Source organism: Salvia hispanica, chromosome 6 (assembly GCF_029641045.1).
Source record: "Salvia hispanica isolate PSC_SH4W2 chromosome 6, Shi_PSC_v1, whole genome shotgun sequence".
Lineage (NCBI taxonomy): Eukaryota > Viridiplantae > Streptophyta > Magnoliopsida > Lamiales > Lamiaceae > Salvia > Salvia hispanica.
The window spans coordinates 16,159,692-16,173,751 of record NC_142697.1 but is presented as its reverse complement, the minus strand read 5'-3'; the positions used below and the strand labels follow the sequence as shown (position 1 = coordinate 16,173,751).

At 38.9% G+C, this 14,060-nt stretch overlaps 1 protein-coding gene across 1 annotated transcript; it reads right to left on the bottom strand.

The window, feature by feature from the left end:
* Window positions 1–1,277: 1,277 nt before the first annotated feature.
* Window positions 1,278–6,479, bottom strand: SIP2 (seed imbibition 2). Its single transcript, XM_048103774.2, has 13 exons — window positions 6,288–6,479; window positions 5,229–5,451; window positions 4,610–4,848; window positions 4,196–4,286; window positions 4,048–4,096; window positions 3,848–3,939; window positions 3,644–3,754; window positions 3,209–3,331; window positions 2,504–3,056; window positions 2,362–2,429; window positions 2,139–2,273; window positions 1,756–2,062; window positions 1,278–1,678 (listed from the first exon to the last, which is right to left on the bottom strand). Exons 2-13 carry the CDS (start codon window positions 5,417–5,419, stop codon window positions 1,400–1,402), a joined length of 2,238 nt encoding a protein of 745 aa, XP_047959731.1. The 5' UTR covers window positions 5,420–5,451; window positions 6,288–6,479; the 3' UTR covers window positions 1,278–1,399.
* Between the last annotated feature and the right edge of the window lie 7,581 nt (window positions 6,480–14,060).

Sequence of the window (14,060 nt, the reverse complement as noted above, 5' to 3'; positions counted from 1 at the left end):
TGGTTGAAGTGTGTAATAATGTAGATAATGACATTTTGATGTACTTTTGATGAACAATGGGGTAAAAATTATATGATCAAATATGGAAAATTCTAAATGTGACTCTAAAACTGGGACGGACTCTTATGGCAAAATGTGACTCTAAAACTGGGACGGAGGGAGTAATATTTAGATAACTTTGTTAAAATTTTAAAATAAGAAGAAAGGAAAATGAAATGGAATGGAATGGCCATTCTTTAGAGCATCCACAACAGTGGAATAGTCCATCATTGTGGTGGACTAGCGGGTGGAGGACAAGCCCGACGGACAACCTCTTGTCCGTCGGATAACGCGCTAGTCCGCTATTGTGGGCTCCCGACGGACGAGCGGACGGGCTAGCGGTTTGTCGATTTTTTTTTATATCAAAACTCTATATATGTGGCTCGTTGCACTTTGTTTTTTTTTCGTGAACTATGTAATTTTTTTTAATTATGTATGTTTTTATTTAATTTATATAAAATGGTTGCATTTTCTCGTATTTGTGAATTTTTTATTTTGTTTGTTGGGATGTCCTAGTGCTTGTCCACTATTGTGCAGTGCCAGTGGGATGTCCTAGTGATGTGACAGTGCAGTGACTCGTCCTAGTGACGTGGCAGGAGGTATTTTTGGCTAGTCATAGTGCTAGTCCGTCGGCTAGTCTGTTCTATTGTGGATGCTCTTAGCTAAATGGATGGAATGACTATTCTCATGTGAAATGAAATGGTCATTCCAAGAAAAAAATTTACCAAGCAAAGGAATGGAATGGAGATAGGAATGCAATTTCATTCCCTCATTCCATTCCACTATACCAAGTAGGGCCTTAGTGTATTAAGTAAATAAAAAAAAATAGAGGTAATAAAATGAAATGGAAAGTGAATACAGTAGAATAAGTATAAAGTAAGAGTGAAAATAATGTTAATTATTCTATTAATGAAAATGACTCAACTACGAGGGAAACGAAGGGAATATTATTTTTAAATATGGAACTCCATCTGACTATTATTTTTAAACATGGAACTCCATCTGACCATTATATCCATTAATAAATTTATGTCATAATTGTATTACTATTACAATATTCTTATATTATGATGATTCTTTTTGTTTCAAAATTTGACTTTCAGCGTCTGCGTCTGTGAATTGCAGTTCTAATTTTAATCATTTTGAAAGTTTGATCCTGGTTGATCGTCAATTTCATTTTGTTGGCAATGGCTGCAGCGCGGAAAAACAAAGGAGAAAGAAGAGTAGATTTGCGTGAATGAAATTGCAAGGAAAGATACATATATTATGAGATAATTGGCACAACAACACATTGCACTTATTCCTATAGAGTTACAATCTTAGAAAACAAGGAACACGACTCCTTTATCTCTGTAGACCCTCAGTATTGGATCTCAATAGCCCATCTGTACATTTCCTCCACTGGCACTGGGATGGACAGACTCACTAGTCCCGTGCCGGATTCATAGTCGAATCCAGTCTCACTGCCTCCCACAGTGCACTTCAATGGCCTCTCAGAAGAGTAGAAGCCAAAACGCCCACATCCCCTGACTTTGAGTGTGACGGTGCCACCAGAGATGTCGCACTGCTCCACAGCGCCACCACTGTTGAACATGTCGAGCAAGCCAATTGGCGCCAAGGAAATGTCTGATGTGATCTTCTGCTTTTTGAGATGAAAACAGTTAGTTTTATGTAATGATCCATTCATATATGATCTCTTGTATGACAAAAGCTGACCTTGAGAGGGCATATGTGGTAAAGCTCGTATTCAAGAACCTTGAGCGTGACTGGGAGGGATGCGCCTTTAGGCAGGCGGACTACCTCGCCAGATCTATGTGCATACACAATGGCATCACCATTCCATTCTGGTCCAGCAAGTTGGGCAATGCCATTAACGTCCATAGCTTGAACGGAGCCAGTGAGTGTGCCAGGGGAGGCATCATGGATGCGCGTCTTCTTCTCTATCTTGCACCACCCTGCACCTTGGCAATTGAAGACGCCAACTACTCCAGAACACTTGTTTGCATTCCAGATTTTGAGCAAGCTGCCATGGTGCTAGGCATTAGTTCACTTCCCCTTAAAAAAAGGGGTACAAAATGGAAATCTCAAGTCTCACAAACCTTGTCCCGTCTCTTGCTGGATCAACAAAGAGGCAGTCTACTGTGGGGCGTCCAGGAAGCTGTGCACGAAGAACTGATCCGTCAGGAAGAACCAGTTTTTTCAAGAGCTCAAAGTTGTGGTTACCGGGCTTGTCACTGTGTCGAAGAACAAGATGACATTTCACTAAACTAAATACTAGTATAAACCAAAGTTAGATTAAGAGTGGAGAAATAGCAGGATTACCTCACATATATTGAGCATCCTCCTATAGCTCTAGCTGCAGCATGATAGTCAGCAGCAGGGTGCAGGCTCTGCAATAGCAGGAAAAAGTCAGTATTTTTTCCATGTAATTTGTTAGTGAACAAGGTGCAAGAGAAATACTCACGTGAAACATATCCCAGTCAGGCTGCATGAATTCCCCTAAGAAAATGGTGTTATAAGCTACTGAAGAAATGTGGATGGTGTGAGAAGCAGGATCACGAGGGTAGTAATCGTCAGAAGCTCTGACGACAGCAGTCTGTCTGGCGCTGTAGATTCCATCAGTGTTGTGGCACATGCAAGAGATGCATCCATTATCAGCAAAGTTGCGAGCAATGGAAGCTTCGAGGGCTTGATGGTAGCTACGAGTAAGAGAAACTCTGCCTCCGTGACCAGCTCCGAGAGTCTCAATGATGTTCTGCACATCAACTTTAACTCCATCTACTCCACAGGAAGCCAAATAGGCGTGAAGCTCGTTGTAGAAATTGAACACTTTCTTAGGAGGGACAAGGCCCAACCCATGCACGGCAAGACTATCCATGACAATGTCTGGTTGGTTCCCCATCACACCGGGAGATTGCACAGGATATGCCAAAGCAGTGTCATAGTGTTCCAGCCCCGGACCTGCAGGCTGCACTCCACCCCAGTAACCCGCAAGAGCATGCCAAACATAGACGAACCTGTAGTACAAGTAACAGAAAATTTACATTTATTCCACAGCTCATAAGTTAATTCTAAGAGTTCCTAATCCACTAGCAAATCTTAATTACCCATAACGACATAGAAACATAACTACATATCTGCAGTAGAAAGACCAAGTTCAAGAACTTACTTGACATTGTGCTGTTCCTTGGCATCTTGCACAACATGTTTCAGACCTGAGTCCTGTTCTTTGGTTTTTCCATTCTTTTGGAACTTTGCATTCTCTTTGATTCCTGTTAGCCGGTTCGCAAACCTAAGAATACAGCAGTTACATATATAGGTTAGGCTATGTTCTATTGTAAAAAGTGATGATAATTGCTATCATGGTATGTTAAAGCCAGCTTACACAACCAAATTCCATGACAAACACCGGCTGTATTAACTTTCTCTAATGCAAGCTCAATGACATACCGAACTAATCTTTATCAATTTGTGACACATTTAGAACAGCCATAAGATCCAGGCAGACAATAGCAATGTGATTGTGTCTCTTAAACTATATCTGATATGTAATTGATACTATTAGTTAAAATCTACTGAGAATTCGAGTTAGCAGTTGTCTTACTGAGCTCCTTCTTGTACAACACAATTGGCATCATTCTTTGCCTCATTGCCAATCTGCTGCCAACCATCGTCTATGATCAGAAAGCGTGGTGGTGTACCTCCCTTAGACAAGCTGCAAGATTAAATACGATTTCAGCAACTTACACAGATAACCAATTTTTTATTGTTTGTTATCATTAAGGTCCAAGAAATGCAGAAACTGTACCTCTCGAGCCCTTCTTCAACACCCTCAGCAGTGACATCAGTGTAAAACGCATCCCATGTGCACCATCCAAACCAGTCCAGGAAAGCAGGCAACTTCATTGAATCCAAAATGCATTTATAAGTAGTATTAGCATAAACTTGGATATTATGTCTTTGGACTAGTCATTAAACATTACATATACTAATCATTAACTTTTCTACCTTCTTCTTCTCTCGGTGATGAAATGTTTGCATATGTTTCTCAACAGCTCTGTTTGGTAAGGTACAAATTTTAATATCAGTGAAAGCCCATGCCAATACAACTTCATAGAAGAGACTGGAAGTTTGCAAAGAAGAAACAATGCCTTACTTGACAGCCTGATCAATGACTTCAAAGGGATTGAGCCCAGCATGCATGTAAACAAGGTGAAGTCCTTGGTCTGTCTCAACCGAATCATCTCCTGCAACCAACGACATAAAAAACAAGGTCGTTCCTATTCTCGAACTCTTTTGTTCACGGTCATTCCCCTTGAACCCAGTGAACTCCATTATTATATGCATTTGATGAAAGGAAAAGCTGATTTTTCTCCAACGTGGTGGTATATGCCTTGGATAACAACCTCAGCCCATCCTACAGACCCTTATATCTCCATGTATGATGAATAGTAAATAAGCTTAAAGTGAATGGCATAGCAGAATGTATGCGGCCGGCAGGACGAATACCATCAATGATTCAATATGTATATACTTAACCCAATTGCTTTTGGGTGCCATGAACACTCACCACTCTCAAGGCAGATCTCCAGCTCGCTCTTGTCGTTTCCTTGAAGTGCTGCTCGGAATGGCCCTTCAAGAATAGGCAGAAGAACAGTGTAGATAGTCGGGGCATCTTCTCCTTCACTGCTGTCCTTACTCTCGATGAGCATGAACTGAGTCTCCAGTGGAATATCTTTCCCACACGTCCCCATTCTCTGGGTCATCCACCAGAGCTTGAAACGAAATAAGCACATGAAGCGCACGTCCCTGTTACAGGGGAAAATTAAATGACCATCACAGTAGTGGAGTTAATAATAAATTATTGGCACATAAATTTCCTAAATGAAGTCCAACAATAACTAGTGTGTTTTTTTCTCTAATTAACTCAATCTTCAGTTAGTTTTCTGTAAACTACTGTGAAAGGTAAAAGTGATCTGTTTTTTACCATTACATAAACTTGTAAAGATTAACAATATCAAAATTATTATTCCCATATTGTTATAACAAGATTCAAATAACCATGTTTTCTGAAATGAATTTGGACAGATTAAACATGCTTTCGCCCAACATAAGTCCCTTTTCGTTATAAACCTAAAGATTAAGCACTAGTAGAAACAAATTATAATATGAGAGAGCCTAGTGCTTACTCCAAGACACCAACTGGAAAGACATGGAGACATTTGCTGTGAGAAGCTGTGGCACCAATGAAAGCACCTGCGACAAGGCCTATGCCAGATCCTGGGGTAAGCACAATGTTTTCAGGAACCCCAGTAAGTATGGTTTTCCCATGAACCACAAGGTTCCCGTCGTTGACAGAGATCTTGGGTGTAACCGTCATCTTTGCGAGTTTAAGGAGTACTTTAGAGTTTACTGCACATAAAGAAAGATCAAGCAAAACTTAGATATTGATCCCCAGCATCAACAAACAAATCACACAAAAGAATGTCCAAGACTCTGTAGTACTAACACCAACAAAATAAGTACTACTATCTGAAACAAGACAGAAAAAAGTTTGAAATAATGATACTTCAATTTCAAAAAAGAAATAGCATCTTTGGACCAGCATACGATACAGAGATCTGTTATTTAGATCCAACTTTCAACTTTTAGGCGACTTATCAAAACATTGTCTTTTGCCTTCTCCATCCTCTTTTTCTCTACTTTTTTCCCCCAAGATACCAACACAAACAAAATTACTTTGAGCAGCGGAAAGTAAAACTTGTGGCTGATCAGGTTACATCAAGCAAGTAAGTAAAATGTAGTCACTTTGTATTAATCATTCAAAATATTTGTTGATGGGAGTTCCTAAGCAAATTAAAGGGAAACACAATGAACAGGCTAATAGGCCAATAGCTAACATCAAAATACTCTGAATGTACAAACAAGAATATAGTAGTAGTATTTCTTAACTTTACAAAAAAAAAAAAAGATTAAAAAAGCATGCAGATAAACTTGGATGTAAGTTGCTGTGTGAAATCACCTCCAAATAAATTCAATTCTTCCGGCCATTTAAACGTGAAGCACAATAGGACACGAAATCATTTCCAAGGAATTAGTGCTAAAATTCCGTGAAAAAACAGGTCTAAGAAAATAAATTCGAAAATCTAATAAAAACTCGAGGATAATTACTTTAAGCTTACTCCAAACAACAAATCTAGAGATAAAGTAAAAGCAAAAAAACAATTCCAACAAGCACCAAATTTTACCTTTTCAATCTCCTTTAAGCCGCCTCCAAAAGCAGATCAAATTATCGCCGTCGAAGATGCGTTTCTAGAGAGAGAGAGGGAGAGAAGAAACACAGTCCACAGCTCCAGTACGGAAGCAAACTTCACGCGAGAGATGACGGAGGGGAAGTGAAATGCAAGGGCACGCAAATGCTCAAACAATGTGGTGCGAGTTTGAAGAGGGAGCTAGCTCAGGCTTTTATAGGACATACAGCGTTAAAGCTCGAACAATTTCGCCCGAGCTTGGCTAATCCCATGGCGCCACGTGTCGGATTAGTTCGGCGTTTAATTCAGTGTCATGTCGAGTACAGTGTGGGGCAGGGGTATTTATGTCATCTAATCAAGTAGCCTAGATTGGAGAGTGGGACAGTTGGTTGTGATTTACCACCAAAATATTTCCCAAAATTTCTTTCGGAGGAAACTGTAAAATGACTTGCAACAAATGTACAAAAAAGTTTTTGTTTATTCTTGGCATTAGATAAATAGGGGTACTAAAAGTTGATGGATTTTGTACTCCCCATTTAAGTTTATTAAATTTTGTAGTAGTAGTTAAATATTCGCCATCTCTGGAATTCGCACCCAGGTAAATTTCGTTTTTTAATTTTGTAAATTATACTCCTACAACAAAATCATTAATTTAGAGATAGACTATAATAAAAAGAGAATTCATTTAAAAATGTTTCTGTTTGACACCTATAGATGTATTCAAAGCATATCTTATTACAGAATAAATAACAATTAATTAGTTATTAAATCTAAAACTAATGGATCATTTTTACATATGAAAATCTTATAAGTAGTATTTTTTAAGTTAATAGATAAAAATAAGTACGTTCATGATTGACAGTTATGGTATAATCTAAAATTTGGCCATCATACTCAGTTACCTTAATTTTGCTAATTTTGCGATTACCATAACTCATTCTCAATTGTTATTTACTTGTATCAACAATAATGATAACATCATAAATCTGCAACGAGAAAACTCTAATACTCTAATGAGTACGTTTGTAACTTTAGACTAATTGATTTTATAGTTATGATGACATAATTATAATATTATGATAAGTATGAGATGTGATCAAATGAAAACTCTAAATATTGTAAAAACTCAAAACTATGATTTGGACCATTGAAAAATGTCAACAGATCACAAAAAGCATCAACAGGAAAATGTCAACAGAATTTCAACAATAGTCAATGATTGATGTTGTGTTGATATTGTGTTGACATTAAAATCTTGAAATTTTACAATGTGTTGATAATTGTATTAAAACTGTGTTGAAGTTGTGTCGATGAATTTTGAGTTTGTACAATATATAAGTTGTATTTTATCACTATCCTGATTAGTATATTGCAATATTGTGATGAGTATGCGATAACTTTATCATAAATAGATTTTGCTAATAGCATGACAAAAAAAATACTCCCTCCGTCCCGGAGTATTAGACTCACTTCTTTTGGGCACATGATTTAAGGAATTGATATTTAAATAGTTAAAGTGGAGAGAGTAAAGTATGAGAGAGGGAAAAAGTAGGAGAGATAAGAGAGAAAAAAGTAGGTGGAGAATAAAATAAGATAAATGCTTTTTGCTAAAAAAGGAAACGAGTCTAATATGTTGGGACATCCCAAAAAGGAAAGTTGGTCTAATACCTTGGGACGGAGGGAGTACTACGTACTTCATATTTAATTATGTAATGAGTAACATGAAGCTTGATGATAAACTTGAAATAATATGATGTTTATTTGCATACATAAACTTCGATATGTTATTTATAGCTAATTAACCATGTTAAATTGTGATTGAATAACATTGTGACAATCAAATTGTATTATTATAATTTATTGTAATTTAATGGATGGGTATTTACACCTATTCACACCTTAATTACTTTTTGCTATCTTAATACTAGTTAATACGATTTTGATATTATTAACTTTTGTGAAGTTCTTATATCTACGGATGATTAGAGGTCACCAGACCGAACCGCCCCAGCTGAACAGGTCCGGAACCGTTATCGGCGGTTCAGAACCGTGAACTGGAACCGCGGTGACGGTTCGGAACCGGGACAAGGTTCGGCGGTTCCGACGGGCCGGTTCAGGTCTTCAAAAAATGAAGACCCGTAACCAGCGGTTCGAAATCGCCGGTTTGCCGGTTCCGATAGCTTTTTCAAGTGGCAGGCGTAGGGTCAGAAAACCGGCGGTTTACCGCCGGAACCGCCGGCGGTTTTCCGGTCAGAAACCGCCCGAAAAAAAAAACTGAAAAGTGAACCGGCGGTCCAATCCGGAACCGCCTGAAACCGGCTGGAAACCGCAGGTCTTGAACCGTGCGTTGAACCGTGTCTGTCCGGTTCAAGAACCGGAACCGCCAGAAGCTATGGCGGGCCGATTCAGGTTCGTAATTTTTCCGAACCTGAACCGCTGGTTCCGAACCGGTAACAGGCGGTTCTTGAACCGTGGAGACCTCTACGGATGATGCGATATTCTAGTAATCATAACCATCTAAAATTTGATCAAATTTATTTTATATATATGGATTGATATATAACTTTTCATATATTCTTGATTCCATTTGATTATCATAATAAGTACAGGAAGCTATAATCAGACGTGTGGCCAAATTGATTCCAAAAGTTGAAATCCGTGGTTGTGATTATTATTTGCCACTGTCAAATGAGATAATATAATGGTGTCTCATTTATTCTTATATTCCATTTATAATTTGATTAGATCAGTTGGATTAGTTTTTATGGGGATGAAAAGTTCATATAAGTGCATGTGATACACAATTGTTGTTATCCACATAATTTTGGAGTTAAATGTGATTCACCCGACATATCCTCTTAATCCTCGGGAAAATTTAACTAGATGTTAAAAATATTTTGCAATAAGCTCGTAGAGATAATGATGTTTTAGTTTTTAATTATGTTTAATTTAAATTGATCAAAAAGGACAAAAAAGTCTGTGCAAAAAATTATATTATACTCACTATGTCCCGCTTTAGCAGTTCTATTGACTTTTTTGTCCTCTTTTTATAAAAATGATAAAAAATAGTTAAGACAATAATGTAGATAAGACTCTTCTCTATATTATTCTCTCTTTTAATATATCATTTCTCATCTTTAACTATTTTTTATCATTTTTATAAAAAGAGTGCAGAAAGTCAATGAGACTACTAAAGCGGGACGGAGGGAGTATCAAAGTTTAGAGATACGTGGAGATATTTGAAATTATGGAAGATTTGACATTTCTATTCGATGTTCATAGTCACAGAAGTTAAAAAAAAATAGCTTAATTAGTAATAAATTATATCACTGATCACTAATAAGCCATAATCTACTAATTAATTTTTAATTATCTTTAAATTATGTCATTATGGGTGAAAATAGAAGTTTAATTAGAAATAAATAATATTGAATTGAATTAAAAATTCATAGAAGGCAAAATGTACAATTCAAATATTCAATTCAATTTTAATCAGACTTACCAATTAATATATTAAAAAATCTTATTTTAACCTAATTGTATCATCAGTACAAATTTCTTATCCCAAATTAACTACTACTATCTCATTATATCATGGAGTATTAATCAAACAAAATACGCCCTAAAATATGGTTTGATTTAACGCAAAAGTGTCCCAAAAAATGAAATAGATATACACAGACGTGCGTCAAAGGGTGTAATCAATTGCTAACTTTCTTAAGTTGCTAACTTGCTAACTCATCAACGCAGTATATTAAAAATGTCAACACGATGCCATTAAAATGTCAACACATAATTTTGTTGAACTTCAATATAATATATTGATAGTATGTGTTGACATTTTTAATACACTATATTGATGAGTTAGCTGAGTTAACAATTTAAATAGTTAGCAATATAACGCACCCCTGCGTTAAAATGACAACACTTCTTACAATAACATCATACCACCATTCCTAGCCAATCATTTGTACACGTGGACGAATGATAAGTTGCCATGTGGCAATAAAAAAATGCTCAAGTGTAAAAATCTCGGCCAGCTATATACAACACTGCATACATCAATTTTTTCTCGGCCAACAATATTCAACACGCTATACAACAATCTATAGATTGTTGTGTAGCGTTTATAATATTGATGTGTAGCGTTTATAATATAGCTGGATATGTGGTGACACGGTGTCACTTTAAGAGGTGTTGTCATTTTAACACAAACCTATACACACATATCAACTAAATTTGTTCTCATTAAGAAAAATAAAAAAATTAACTTAAAATAAATCTTAAAAATTACTCAATCTTTTCCATAATTGTAGAGTTATTTAATTTTCGGTACTCGCTTTAAGAAAATGATACTCCCTTCGTCTAGAAAAAATAGACAACTTTTACCATTTTGGGCCGTCAACTAAAATTAGACTAATTTTAAAAATGGAAAGTTTTGAACCAATACTAACCATACACATCATTCTAAATGTAGATCACAATCCACTAACACTACTTCCACCACCACATTTCCCTTTCTCTCCTACATTATCAATTATGCATTAAAACTCGTGACATTTATAACTTTATCTATTTTTTTTAGACGGAGTAAATAGTTAGAGTGAAGAAAAAATAAAATAAAAAAAGAATAATATAAATAAGAGATTTCTCTATATCATTCTCTCTCTTACTTTATTATTTATCCACTTTACTTATTTATAATACTATCAATTTTTTAAAATGAGTGCAAATAATAAAATAACGTAACTCTACTAGTAATATAGGGAATAATAACAAATGTAATGGGATAATATTTTCAAACCACCGACTTGAGTGATGGAAGAGGAAGAGTAATTGAATTGCATTCTATTGTCATATATATGAAGCTCAAATGTTGAAAGTAAATCTATAATATTTCAAATTTCCTAAAATAGGCAGAACATTATTAACATTTATTTTAATATTTTCCGTTTGATAGTACTACTATTAGTATTGGTTTCAGTGATAGAAAATCGTATCCTAGGCGTCAATTATGCCAGCACAACCTACCAAAAGAGTGCCACAGTCATCACTTCGCCACGTCAGCTGCCAATAGGGGAAAACTCTAAGCGACTGTGGGTCCTACCATTGCCTGATTAGGTGAGGAGTCTCACCGTAATATTAACGCAATTCATTATGTAAGTTACTCGTAATTTCCTCCTTACGTCTCATTTTAAGTGACATTTTTCTTTTTGAATGTTTCATTTTAAATGACATATTTCTGAAAGTGCATGAAAAAATCATTCTCTTTACTTTTACTCTCTTTTTGCTTTATTCTCTTCACTTATTTCACAAAATATAATTATATAAAATCTCGTGCCATTATGGAAATGTTTCATTTAAAGTGAAACAAAGGGAGTATATTATAGCAAAGTACTATTAGAGCATCTCCAATGGTACATAGGCCAGCAATAGGCCAGCAACATAGGCTAGCCATTCTCTCCCCTGCCACGTCAGCAACACTAAAAAATCTACCTGCCACATCAGATTTAGGTCAGCCATAGGCTAGCCATAGGCCAGCCGCAATAAAAATAATTCAAAATATACTACATTTACGGAATTAAAATTACGATTAAAATACGGAATTAAATTTACGAGACATATACGGGAAAATTAATCCATTCCATTAAAAAAAGTACAAAGTTTTAAAAAAAACTACATGATTTTTTTTTTAAAAAAAGGGCTTCCACACACGAGCCCCGCCACTCTCTACTCCTCATTGCCGTCGCCGTCGCCGCCGCCGCTGCCGCTGCCGCCACCCGTGGTATCTGAGCCCACGTCGGAACCCGCTAGCCGTGCCCTCGCGATTTCCAAATCAACCCGCATGCTCTCGAGCATCGAGTGAAGAAACATCTTCTCCGTGGGGTCAGTGGCGGTCCTCCAATCTTGGAAGACCTTGTACATCTGATCCCGCATATGGTTACGCGAATGGAGAGTGTACTCGAGTGGGGCGGGTGGGAGGGCGGAGGACTGGACCTCGCGGGGCGATAGGGGGGATCCGCCCCTCGCAGCCCGTTGCGCCCACTTCTGTCCAACCGAGCGGGGGCGACCAGCAAATGAAGGAGGGGATGGAAACTCCTCAGCATCCGGGGGGGGGGGGGGGGTCGTGGGATCCGCCGTTGCTGCCGCTGTAGTCGCTGGTATAGTTCAGCATCTGCTTCTTCGGCCACCCAGTATCGCACCCCGCCCGGAACTTCTCGGAGTCCTTCAGCAACAAGAAGCACTCCCAGAAGGTGAACTCCTTATACTTCCCCGCCAAGGGGAACTGACTCTCGGCTATCCTCCGGGCGTCGTCCTCATTCTGCCTACTACTGAGCTGACGGAGGGCGTTGGCGTACAAATTCGCAAAACGGCCCACCGCGGCCCTGATGCGCTCCCACCCCTTCCGGACCTCTTCTCCGCTGAAGTCCTTCCCGTGCGGGCAGTGCATCCTATAGGCAGCTCTGATCTTTGCCCACATGTTGACGACCCGCTGGTTGTTCGCAACCAGCGGATCGTCGCACACCTCCAACCACCCCCTGGCCACCCCGGCGTACTCATCCTCTGTCCACTTCCTCCGGCCAGGGGTGTCGTCAACAGCGGGTTGCGATGACTCGCCGACCGCCTTGGCCTTCCCCCTCGTCTTCTTCTTCGGCGCGGCCCGCCTCGCTGGAACGGGAGTATCCGGATCCCCGAGATCGATCCTCATATCATGCAATGACAGAAGGTCATCGCCAGTGAACTGCGTCTCCACTGGGGTCGACGTGTGAGACGAAGCCGTCAAAAAATCAAGCGAGGGACGATATACCGTGTCCTCTCCCGGTGACCCCTGCATCCCGCCCTGCCACATCATCCCCATCATCTGCTGCTGCATCTGGGGCATACCCCCCCACCCGGGCGCTGACTGCCCGCCGCTCCCCTTCCCCCCGCCCGGCATCCCCCACGGCATACCCCCCTGTTCCCCCCCCCCCCCCCCCCCCGCATCTCCCTCGGCGCACCGGCCATCATCCCCATCATCTGATTCCAAGGGATGTTAAACCCCGGGCCCATCTGCCCGCCCATCTGCCCCCATCCAGATCCCACAGGTACCGTGGGAGTCTGAGATCCACTCGTCGCTGGACTGGACTCGTTGTTGTGATCCATCGTTCGATGATGCTCTTGTACAGAAAGTTAGAGAGAGAGAAAACTCGTTAAAACAAGTGGTGCAAATGAAAATGAAACGAAAATCGCGTTTATATTGTTTTTTAAAAAAAACAAAAAACAAAAAACAAAAATCGGCGCTGGCCGATCGCTGGCCATTCGGCACGCCACAATGGCGGCCAGCGCATCGGCTAGCGCCGGTCGATCGGCCAGCGGATGCCGATATTTTGGCCGATTTAGCGCTGGCCGACTCCAATGGTTCGGCTAGCCGATCGGCCAGCGCGACGAATCGGCTAGCCGGTCGCTAGCCGACCATTGGAGATGCTCTTATTGTTAAAAAATAGTAATAAAAGAATTTCATCCCAAAATACAATATGTACTTTAATAAAAAAATTAAAGTCTAATTAAATAGTACTGCTACGACTGTAATTGTGTATAGGATTTAACTGAAGAAGAAACAAAAGAGTTATGGTTACGATTTTATGATTAAATTTAAAATCTCAATAGCAAACCCATAGCCATCTTAACTAATAAAAGAGGGCACGATTAGTTTTCTTTTGAAAAAAGTAAATATTAGAATTTAGAATTTAGAATCGTCAAATCATACTTTCTTTTAATATGAAAAAAGTC

Excerpts from the sequence above, each read along its gene's own strand:
- SIP2 (XM_048103774.2), bottom strand. The coding sequence starts at position 5,419 with ATGACGGTTACACCCAAGATCTCTGTCAACGACGGGAACCTTGTGGTT. Across the intron at positions 3,332-3,643 it reads GTTGTACAAGAAGGAGCTCA|GTTTGCGAACCGGCTAACAG; the intron begins GTAAGACAACTG and ends CTGTATTCTTAG. Across the intron at positions 1,679-1,755 it reads ACCACATATGCCCTCTCAAG|AAGATCACATCAGACATTTC; the intron begins GTCAGCTTTTGT and ends CTCAAAAAGCAG.